Source organism: Dromiciops gliroides, chromosome X (genome assembly GCF_019393635.1).
Source record: "Dromiciops gliroides isolate mDroGli1 chromosome X, mDroGli1.pri, whole genome shotgun sequence".
In the NCBI taxonomy this organism is placed as follows: Eukaryota; Metazoa; Chordata; class Mammalia; order Microbiotheria; family Microbiotheriidae; genus Dromiciops; species Dromiciops gliroides.
In genome coordinates this window covers 34,846,764-34,858,804 of record NC_057867.1, presented here as the reverse complement: position 1 = coordinate 34,858,804, position 12,041 = coordinate 34,846,764, and the positions used below count along the sequence as shown (strand labels likewise).

General features: G+C 46.2%; 1 protein-coding gene across 1 annotated transcript in view; it reads right to left on the bottom strand.

Annotated features, from left to right (window-relative positions):
* Positions 1–11,719, bottom strand: part of LOC122733921 (insulin receptor substrate 2-B-like) — a 38,158-nt gene extending 26,439 nt beyond the window's left edge. The window contains exons 1-2 of the mRNA XM_043974629.1: positions 11,203–11,719; positions 8,421–11,096 (exon numbers count right to left, since the gene is read on the bottom strand). Coding sequence (XP_043830564.1) covers positions 8,421–11,096; positions 11,203–11,719 — 3,193 coding nt within the window. The remainder of the gene's footprint in view (positions 1–8,420; positions 11,097–11,202) is intronic.
* Positions 11,720–12,041: the final 322 nt, after the last annotated feature.

Sequence of the window (12,041 nt, the reverse complement as noted above, 5' to 3'; positions counted from 1 at the left end):
TTTGATCAGATCTATTTTGACAGCCTAATAAAATGTTACTGGTCAGAACTGAATTTTCTCTAACTCACTCATTTCAACACTAGAGAAAGGGTAGGAAAAATCCCCCTTTTCACACCAAGGCCAAATGAGTTTCAGTTCTGAAGGGACCGTAATCACCAAGGAGTGCAGCAACATAGATTTGAATCATTCTTATCACGGCTTTCGAGTACTATACAAAAATGTTTTTCAATACTGCCAGTAAAATTGGTGACTTTTTAATACAGTCTTATGATATACAAAAGCACCAAACCACACTTTCAAGCTAAACTATTATGTCTAAGAAGGGCAGGTTTTGATTTTCAAAATAGGTAAAATCCACTTCCCTGCTCTTCAAGAGCAAGTTGATTTTTCAAAACAATGGTAGGGTTCTTATTTCCGACCCTTTATTCCTTCTACCTGTTGTCCGCTGACCTTAGGCTAGATAAAACGGAAAGGTAGGAGAGGGGTGTGATCCCTTTACATGACCTGCATTGTGCAGTGTGATGTCTCAAAACCCAACAAGGAATATTAGCTAACCAAGCACTGACGATAACAAGTCTTGAAAACTTGGCTGCAATAAGTGGGGACAAAGTGACTTGAATTATGGGCATCCTTGTATACTATAGTCTACTGACTTCCACTTTACTTACTCTCCTCTTAAAAGACTCTAGATGGACCGAATTAGCCATGCAGGGCTTCAAAGCTGTCAGTTCTCTGTAAGTCAAATCCTTTCGCTACAATTAAAAGCCTAACCGTGGTAATAGTTCTCAGGTGATCCTTTTAGAGTGAAACATGTTGCTACCTATGAAATACAATATTGTGCTTCCCTTTCTCCCTCCACCAGGCCCTTTTCCATTTCCAACGTTCCTAGTTGCCCGGTTGGCAGGATTGAAGACAACAATGGAACAGCAGTTGCTAAGACGTAGTCTTCATGTGCCTCTTCCTCCTAGGTGGGTTACGGTTACTATAACGAGTTTTGCTTAGATCTTTTCTCGCCCCTCTTCCCCACCCCACCCCCATCTTCTTCTTGGGCAATGGAACCCAGTGGGAGAATCTCTGCCGATCTCTGTTTTAAAAAATAAATGTTGGTTGCTTCAAGGAGGTGGGAAAGGACTTCATACAACTAGCTCCTGCAATAAGACAGTTATTGGGTCTGTCCTTGGGATATTTGAAGAAGGCTGGGAAAATCTCTGTACCGTATCACTGCCAAATCTTAATCTGTCAGGATAGTGTAGTAGTGGAACGAGTGCTAGGCTCTGAGACGGGTCCCGGGTTCGAATGCTGATTTTGATACTAGCTAAGTGACCATGGGCAAATCTTTTAACCTGCCTGAGTCTCCATTTCTTCATCTGAAAAATAGTGGTGATATAGCTTGTAGTGCCTACCTCTCGGCATTGTTGTGAAAAATATGTAAAGCGTTCTGCAAACCTTAAAGCACTAAATGTCTGCTCTTATCACTATAGCAACACAGGTAAGTTCAACTAGACAAAGATCCCTGGGCAGACGAGAGTGATTCCCAGCTTCTAGTAGTAGCAGTGCATGATTCTTTTATTTACAAATCCTCAAAAAAATGGAAGGAGATTTAGGTTACTGAATCTCTCTTCACCTGTAGCTGGTATCTTCTGATACCGGAGAGGCTGCGGGTCTCCCACAATCCCCACGAACTGAGGAACATCCCCCTTCAGGATCCTTCTAACTTGTTCAGAAAGGACCTTGAAAGATGCCGGGGTGAGGGCACACAGTCCATGCTCCAAGGAGCTTCCTGAAGAAGCTTCCTCAGAGAAAAATTGCTGCTTCAGGCAATAAGGTGCGCATGGGCCAGTCAGGGAGCATCAATGCTCCAATGCCAGGCATTTTGAAGAGTCAACTGCATCTGATCCCCAGTTTGAAGTGAATGTTTTACAAAAGCTGATCATGAAAATTTGTTAGGGAGTCAAAACATTTTTAAACTATAAAATAAATGTTTGTTTTTGTTTTTTTTACTACAAATACTCTTAAAAAGGTGAAATACTCTTTTAAAAATGGCTTAAATTCAAATACCTCACAATAAAGGGATTGTCAAAATTATTTTTTTTATGGACTATAGTCTGAAATTAATAGGCTATCAATTCAGGCTTAGAATCTTTACTACAGTGAGACTTTTGTTGTATTGGTATTTCTGGCGAATAACTCTAGCACGGGCTAAAGCAATTTGACACTGCCATTATACTCCACTGTAACAGGATTTGACCTGTACAAAATGTCATTAGCCAGGATACTGTAATGAACCACTTTTTAAATCAAATACTAAATAATACCACTTTACTTTTGCTATTTTATTGACTAAAATGTTGATTTTAGAGATCTTACTTTTCCCCTTCAATACAAAAAGCTGGACTAGTGGTGGTGGTGGTGGTGAAACAAGATTGGGGAAAAAACATGATGGAAATAAGGTTCAGGAGGAAGTAATAAGAATGGCCAAAGGCTCATAGATGACACAAGCCTCACACCTATACCTCAATCTTTTTTTTTTATGAAAAAGAATCAAAAAATGATGGGCACTGTACACGCAAAAGAAATTGATTATATTTAATAGATGGGAAGTGACTTGTTACCTATGTGAGAGTCATTACTGAATCAGTTGTTGGTGAAAAGACAGGCTACTGGCTTGTTAAAGCAAATATCAAAATTAAAACAAAGCTAGAAAAATTAAAATGAGAAAAAGACACACCACTCAATTGAAAAACTCTACCCTGACCTATTTAAACAACTTATTGGTGAAAAAAAGGGAAAGGAATGGAGTAAAAGGCATTGACTTTGATTACAATTATATACAGAGGCTTTAAGTGATAAAACTCATTGCCATAATAAAGAGTCCAAAATAACTGAAAAATTTGCCTTAGTCTGCAAACATTTGACTTACTTGCAAAGGAGAGGACTATGGCAGCTAAGAGCAATTTGTTTGTAAATCTCATGAAGAAGGATGGGGAAAGATCCCCAAAAGGCAGTTGAGAAGAGCATGATAAATGTGAACAGGTTGCAGTACCTTACAAACAAGGATTTCAAAGAAATGTTTGATCTAAAAAGCAGATGGGCTCTTTACATGACAAGAGATAATCAATGAAAAACCTGTATGTTCCTTTAGTATCCTTGGCATGTCAAGAGAAAATGAAGAAGGCCCCCAACATTTGGGGTAGATCCACTGTGACCTTAGAGGAGGATTTGGGCAATTGTCGTATTGGACAGGTAGATATGGATACTGTTGGAAGGAATACCCAAATGAATGAGATTGGAGAGCCATTGGAATATACCTGTCATAAACACTATTGTCTCATCTGATCAGTTCTCTTGCCCCCTTCATAAAAGGAATAACTCCCCTTCATCATCCTCTAATATGGATGAAAATGCAGAGGAATTTTCTATTCCATATTGTTTGAAACCACTGGTTTTATATCATAACAGGTCATTAGAGGCACAAGAATAGTGGTTTCAACAGTGCAGATAACCATATTAGAAATGAAAATTTCCCAAGTGCTTGAGCTACAATCTCCTTGTTTTAGATGTTAAAAAGACTATTCAAGATAATGAATGCTTTTGGATCATTTAATTTAAATTTTGTTTTAAAGATTAAGGCCAGATAATATTTCTAGGTCTCTCTTTAGCTGGCCTGAAGAAATAAAGATAATTATTCATTCAGGCTTTGATGGATCCGGGATCTCACTAATGTGGGTAGTACTTCTATCAGTGAAACCATATCCAGGGGGATTGTCCATTTCCTTCCATAAATCCTCCATGAAGGACCTTTGAAATATACTGGAAATCTTAATATACATATATTTTATTTTTAAAAATATGTATTCATTTTAAGAAGGCTGTGAGGAGTGATTTTTAAATAGTTGGCTATAAAGCAATGAGGCTAATTTCCATTAGCCACCCCAAAGCATCAGTCTCAATACTTCAGAGGCGTGCTTTGCCTGTTGAGGGCATGATTATAAACAGACCATATAAAACAATTTAAAATACTTAGGTATCCATTTGACATAAATAATATAGATTAGAAAGTGTGACTTTGGCTATGAGAGAATTTTAGTTCAGGTTTAGGCTAAATATCTTAGAGAAAGAAATCAAAATGAACATTTGACATACTTAACACCAAGATTTTTCTTGGCTTAATGTAATAGCTATAGTTTGGGTTTTTTCTTCCCCTCTTCTCATAGGTTTAGTTAGAGATGGAAGGGACCTTAGAGGATGGCAAGTCCAACCTTTTCATTGAGGAACCCGAAGCCCAGAGAGAAGGGAAGTAACGGATCTAAGGTTATATGGGGAGTGAGAGCACTGCTGTGGTGCCATTGTAAATGACCAGGAAGACTGAGAGGAAAAAAGCCGAGTGAAAATGATTCTGTACTTTTGCTTCTTAAGAGCTTTAATGTTCTTCAGTTAAAGACGGTGATCAAGAATTTTTTCATTTGGACTTTCAGGTAACAAAGATGCCTCTTAAAATTTACTTTCAACCGTATTTACATTGACAATTTATACAATCAACACTTTTATCACATTCATTTGCACAAAACCCTAAAGTAATTTCATGCATCAAATCTCTCCCCCCTCCCCAACCCCATCCTGTGGCATTGTGAGCAGAATGCTGGACTTAGGGAATTAGGAAACCTGGGTTTGAATCTGAACTGCAGCATTGACTAGCTGTAGCTAAGTCACTTAACCTTTCTATATTTCAAGTTTCCTCATCTGTAAAATGGGGTAACCCTTGTTCTTCAGATCACACAGGGAGAAATTTCACCATCCCGAGGCCAACCTAGTGATGCACCTCTGACCTTTGCTAGGCATATCCTCTGGCACCAAGCCCATATCTGTCACTTTCCAACCTGACTAGAACCTGCCAAACCTCGTTCTCCATTGTAATATCAAGCCAGGGTCACCTCTGATAGAATATCAGTGCTACAGTTTGGAGCTATGAGGTACCTCTAGAAAACATGGGTTTGCATTCACTTCAGCAAGACCAACTGTTTTCGCAAGAAACACAATCTAGATCTAGATCGGGTAAATCTTGTGAATTTTAGAAGAGCCATTTAATTTAGATTGGCACTTGGGTTATTAAAAACATCACCTTCCTAAGTTTTAAAAGGTGTGGCCAGCTATGACAACACAGAGAACGGATGCAAATGGGAATCGTGTCTTAGGTTTGAACAAATGAGTGTTCTGCTATATTCTGGCTAGACCACATTCAGTTTATCTCTGGGTACCACGCTTTAGGAAGGATATTGATAAACGGGTGCAAAGGAAGACAACCAGAAGAGTAAAAGGGTTTAAATCTTTGCCATAGGAGACTCGGTTGAGAAAACTGAGATCTGTCTTCAACATGGAAGAGGGTTAGACTTGTTTTGCCTGACCTTAGAGGGTAGAACTGAGAAAAAATGGGTAGAAGCTAAAAAAGAGGCAAATTTAAGCTTGATAGAAGGGGAAGGGAAAACACCCCACCCCAACCTACCACCTAGACTTATCCCCAAATGAAAAGGCCTGCCTTGAGAGAACAAAGGATACTAAATCTAGGGCTAGAAGGAATCTCAGAGGACAGCTAGCTTCCCCCTGTTGCTTTACAGAGGAGGAAACTGAGGCCCAGGGAGGTGATATGCCTTGCCCAAGATCAGACAGGTAGTAAGCATCAGAGGTGGGGTTTGAATCTACATCCAATGACTCCAGAGTTTGTGCTCATTTCTTTTCCAATTTTCACTGAGATGGGAGGTTCCCCATCAGTAGAAGTTTTTGCTCTAGCCAAGGTCAGATGGCCACTTGGTGGGTTTCATTTAGAAGGCCTTCTTAAAATACAAGCTGGACCAGATGGTCTGTAAGGTCCCTTCCAGCTCAGATTCTGTGATTTTATAAAATCTGTTGAAACTTCAACATGAGTATAATTGTGAGTCTCCTCATTTTCTCCTCTGACGACCGAGTTCAGAATTTTTTTTCTTCTCAGTCGGAAAAATGCATTTCATTAAAAAAGAAAAACAAGTTCTGCAAGCAAGAGCCAGGAGACATTCCCTATAAACTTCTGCTAAATGGCCTTTTTCTCAACAGGTAAACTTGGGGATGTCAGAGCACTAGTAGGGAATTGGAAGATTTAAATAGGGAAACCTTTCCACAAGTGTCTCAGTGACAAATCCAATGGTATGCCATTGGAATTGCAGTTATCTCCCAACTCTCTCTTGACAACAACTCTCTTGCTGTTTACAAAAGCTGAGTTCCCATGAAATTGCGTCCAAATGAAAATCATTTCAAATCTGCCCGAGAAGTCATGCCTCAAATCCTTTGGTTTACTAGAGATCATTTTGCCAGGCTAACTATCACCCTTTAATTGAGCTGATTTCTGCATACCAGTTTCCTTAAATTATATTCGTGGGGGGCAAAAGCACCCATGCTAGGTGTACCTAAAAAAAGAGGTACATGCCCTCAGGACCAAACAGTACTAATCACAAGAGCATACCACAAACCCAACAAAGCTAAAACCATAAGCATAAACCATAAGGGGCTTACTATTATAAAAAAAAAACAACCTGCTGGATTCCATCCATTCCCCCTCCTCAGAGAAAGCAAAAGAACGAAAGCTACTTGAAAAATCACATCCTGATAATGTGGCATAGTACAAAGAGTGTCAGGTGGGGTCAGGAGAGACTTTGGCTCCAACCCCACCTGACACTTACTAGCTGAGTGACCACAGGCGAGCTTCTTAAAAGTCTCTCAGCTTGTTTCTTCATCTGTAAAATGGGGGAAATCATGCAAAGTGGTCCAGTGAAAAGAGCATTTAGATTAGAGTCAGAGGACCTGCTCTGTCATTCACTACCTTTTCAGGGTTGGGCAAATCATTACCTGCCGGGAATGAAGTGATTGGACTAAGTAATCTCTAAGATGCCTTCAGGCCTAAGTGATTTTACCTTGAGTAGCTACCTCAAAGAGTTATTGTGAGGAATACAAATGAGATTATTTATGTGTAGTGTTTTCTAAACCTTAAAGCCACATATGCGTTTGTGGATTGTGTATGTGTATATGCCTATCACATCACCTATCAAGTGACATTGTGATGTACCACTGAAGAGAACACCTTTTCCAATTATCCACATTGATCTACTGGCAAGTCAGCCTTTCAAGTTTGACGCTGCCTTCTCTCCTCTGCTGACACTTCGGCATCTCCTACTCTCTTCTATTTACTTTACATGCAGCCTGCAGGGGAGCCTTTTGAAATCTAAACCCTTAACCATCTTTCCTCTTGCAGGATGAGCCAAAGAGAACAGTTCATAGACTGATGCCTGTGAGAAGAGTAATCTATTGCCAGCAAGCACGGAGTGTGCTGAGCTAGGAGGGCAGGAGGGGAAAACTAGAAAGCCTGAGTAAGATCTCCCCAGTGTAGCTTCATTATTTTGTTTGAAGTTAATTCCCAGGTGACCTGTCTATATACTCAATCAGAATACCACCTACGTATAGGGTAGTATTGTTTTAATTTTAAAAATAATATTCACATCCCATTTGATCCTCACATCTGAGATAGATGGGGGGGGGAATCACCACTCTTACAGATGAGGCAACTGAGGCACAGAGCAGTTATGTCACTTTCCTAAAATCATACCACTAAATATTGACGAAGAATTTAAAAAGGAAAAAACCCCAAAAGCCCTTTAGGACTTCTGACTCCCAGTCCAGTATAAAACACACAATCCACAGCAGAAAAATAAAATTGATTATCTGATTACCCACATTTCCTCCTCTCCCAATGACAATAATGAGCATTTTACTGTATTGATAAGCCACAGGAGAAAATAGAACAATCACTTGTCATCATTAATCTTTAGAATAAGACGTTAGAGACACCAAATCAATAATCAATCCATCCATCAATCAATCCATCAATCCACATTTCTTAACTGCCTACCACATGCTGTGCTAAATACACAGCTGATTATTGCTTAATAATATTAAATCTTATTAAATCCCTACAAATACTTGAAATCTGCAAATCAATAGAAACACACAGAATTTAGCATTTTAAAACTGACAAAAGTTTCTAAAACTGTCTGTGATTTGGGGGGGCACAAGAAAACAACATGACCCTGAGTTTGAACTACTTAAAATAAGGTACAATCATTTAGAGAATCTGGGCCTTCATATCCTAATATTATTTTAAATTCAAATAGAATTCTTTAAAAAAAAAGATTACAAGCTGGTAAAAGAATAATCAAACTTGACTTCAACTTTCTCTTAATGGCAAAAATTAACCAATCCAACTCAGGTACCCCAAGTATTTCAGAGACAAGCTAAATACATCTACTATCATATAAATGCAATAATAAAATGGGCAAATCCAACTGACCACCCCCCCTCTCCCCCCCCCCCAAAAAAAAAGAATTCTAAAAGTTACAAACCTTTCTTCGCAGAAGTACACTTGAAGATATCATCTTTGGAGAAGTCGATGCTCACATAGGTGCCACTGTCCAAGGCTGAAGCTCTGTTCCCCTGCTGAGCGTTTGGAGCAGCTGAGCTGGCCTCACCTTTAGCGGCGGCATCACGCAAATTCACGGCGATGTAGTTTAGGCCATTCTGAAAGCCGGCTGAAGTGACCCTCGACATCCTCACCCCCTCAGAATCGGCAGCACCTTCACCGGATTTGAACCAGATGTTGTCGAAGGATGCAGAACTCTGCCTTCTGCTATCAGAGAAGAGAGACGAAGGTGCGGCCGCGGCTCCCGCGGGCGAGAAGGTCTCGGAACTGTGGCGTCTTCTGCCTTGGGGGTCGGCTCTGCTGCCCACCTGAGGGACGACGGGTGGGTCAGGACTGAAATCGGGAAGGGAGAAGGTGCTGCCCTCGGGAGATGTGTCGGCGATGCGAAGGCGATTCACGGCAGAAGAGGGGCTATCAATTTTGACAGGCTCGTTGCTCTGGGCAGCAAAAGGCACGGTTGTTGTCGCCGCTGGGTTGAAAGACATCTCGGTGTAATCATCATCCCCATTAGTCGGGCTACTAATGCGGGCAGCAGCACCAAGTGGTCGTCTAGCACAGTCCACGGTTAGCTGGTTTCGAGGGAGATTGGAACCGGACATCGCTAAGGAGTTGGCCAGCTCCTTCGCGGTTTTTGGTGAGTTGACGTCGAGAGCGAAACTCATGTAATCAGAGTAAGGTGACTGGGTGCGGTCGCCGCTGGAGCCGAAGGAAGCCGGAGAGCACTCGGCCGACAGGGAATAGGGTGGATTTGGTTTTCGGCTAAAGTCAATGTTGATGTACTCACCGGGGCTGTCCCCCTCGATGGCACGCTCATAGATTCTGGGGACACTGCTTCCTCTCGTGCCCAAAGGAAGTTTGGTGGGTCTTGCAGCCTTCCTCTGTGGGAAGCCCCGGTCTGGAGCTTTAAAAGCCGAAGCTTTACCAATGTCCCTGGGGGGCAAGGCATCCTGGTTAGCCCTCGGGACATTTTCAGAGACGGTGCTCAGGAGTCTTCCAGGCGAGGCCATCGGGACATAGTCACTGTCGTCGCTTTGTTCGGTGATCGTTCTGAAACTTTTTGGCAGGGAGAAAAGCGAGCTGAGACTCTTGGAAAAAGACGGAGGGTGAAGAGAATTGCCCTCGTGCGACTGCTTTGGAGGCACGGGATTGCCGGGGGACATATCCATGTATTCATTATCATCATCTTTATTACTTGCCCCCTTAGAAGCGAAAGCTCCGCGACTGTTTCGGCCGGATGACGGGCCAGCTCTTGGGAACATCATCATGTATCCCCGAGAGTCCTTTTGAGAGGATGACCAAGAACTGCTGGCTTTCGAGGCAGAAGCGCTCTTGGGAGCCATTGGCAAGTAATCGCTGTTGCTTTTCAGAGAAGCGGCCACGCCTGGCATCATAGGCATGTAGCCCTCATCCTCGGCTCTCTTTCTGTTTGGGTTGCGATTGGCCCCGTTCTCCCCGTACTCCAGTTTTGGGGTCTCTCTTGACCGCGGCGACTCGGAAGCGAACAACAGCCTGGGGTTCGCAGCAGCCTCCTCGTCGAAAGGAGTAGTTTGGGTTGTTTTCTGCTGCATGGTTACAACTGCTGGTTTGGGAAGGGAGAAAGTTCTCTTCTTGAAGAACTTTTCAGCCTCGGGATGATTACCACCCGCACTCTCTTTCCCGCGCTGCTTATTCATCGACATGTACTCATTGAAGCAGTGCTCCTCTCGGATGGGTGGTGTGTTTCCCAGGGGGTCCGGGGTGTTGCTTCTCACTCGGAAATACCTCACGTCTCCGGGGCTGGCTCCGTATTCATCAGAGACAAAGCTTCCGTCACCCGGGGACCCGCACATTGAGCTCGAAGGCCTGGCCACGGCATCTGGGGCCGGGCTGGTCCCGGAGGGAAAGGGAGACACCGGCAGGGAGGCAGAGCGAGCATGACAGCAGGCGTTGAACGCCGCTCGAACGTACCTGCCACCTTCGGGCCGGGGGATATTCATTCGGCCAGGGTTCAGCTGCATCAGGCTTCCGGTGACCGTTCTGAAGGGTCTGTCCATGGTGCCTTCGCCCTCGCTGGAGGTACGGAATCGATAGGTGTTGCCCTTGCAGGAGGGCGGGGTGCTGGCCATGCTGTCGGTGCGGGACCGGCGGGACATACCCAGACAGGGCTGCAGGTAGCCCAGGTGCCTCCTGGTGGAAAGGAAAGAGATGGGGTTGGTGCAGGAGGACTGGCTCTTGCTTCGGGGCCTGAAGTCGGCAAAGGCTTTGAGGGCTTTCATGGTTTCCAGGAAGGTCTCGTGCATGTGCTGAGCCACCACCGAGTCGTCCACCTGCATCCAGATCTCCCCGGGGCCGATGGAGGACGACCTGCCCACCTCGAGGAAGAAGAAGTGCTCCGAGTGGCCGCAACGGCGGATGCTGAGCAGTTGCAGCTGGACGCTGGGCACCTCTGCGTTCAGGCGCACCAGGTGCACCTCCTTGCTGGACAGGCACAGGCGATAGATGCCGCTCAGGTTCTTGGTCTGGCCCAGCCCCTTGGGTTTCACCTGCACCTGCCACACCTCCTTGAAGGTTCCATCATCTTCTTCCTCCTCACCTACCGCGGCTCGGGCTCGGGCTCCGGCTGCGGCTCCCGCGGCCCCTCCGGCCCCGCCGCCGCCGGCGGCGGCGCCGCCCCCGGCGGCGCCCCCCCTCGTCTGCGCCCACGCCGCCGTCGCCGCCGTCGCCGCTGGTGCCGTCTTCGCCGTCCCCGGTGCCGGTGCCGGAGCTGCGCGTCTTGCTTTGGCCCATCAGGAGGCTCAGCGCTTGGTACCAGCTCTCCTGCTCCTGCTCACTCTCGGCCACCATGGCGAAGTAGTCGTCCTTGGTGTAGAGGGCGATGAGGTGGCGGTGCTTGGCATCGGCGCGGCGGCTCACCGTGAAGCACTGGTACAGGGGGATAACGCGCTTGGGCTGCACGGCGGGGGGCGCGCTGGCGGCGGCGCCCGCCGAGGACCGGGCAGCGGCGGCGGCGGCGGCGCGGAGGCTGCTGCGGAACTTCTTCTCGCTCTCGTAGTATTCGAGGCGCGCGGGGGCCAGGCGGCCGGCCGCCCGCAGCACGAAGTAGCGCTTGTGGCCGTGCTTCTGCTTCCGCAGGTAGCCGCATTTGCGGACGTCGTCCCCGGCCGCCCGCAGCAGCTGCGTCAGGCCCGGGTCCCCGCGGTCTGGGGAGCAGCAGCGGGCGCCGTCCTCTGCGCCCCTCCACATGCCGCCGCCGCCGCCGCCGCCGCCTCTGCCTCTGCTGCCGCTGCTCCCGATGTCCCCGCCGCGCCCGCCGCCCGGGGAGGAGCCGGAGCCCGAGCCCGAAGCGGAGCCGGAGCCCGAAGCGGAACCGGAGCCCGAAGCGGAGCCGGAGCCCGAAGCCGAGCCGGAGCCCGAAGCGGAGCCGGAGCCCGAGCCGGAGCCCGAGCCGGAGCCCGAGCCGGAGCCCGAGCCGGAGCCCGAGCTCGAGCCGGAGTCGCCGGAGCCGGAGCCGGAGCCCGAGCCGGAGCCGCCGCCGCTGCTGCTGCTTCTGCTGCTGCTGCTGCTG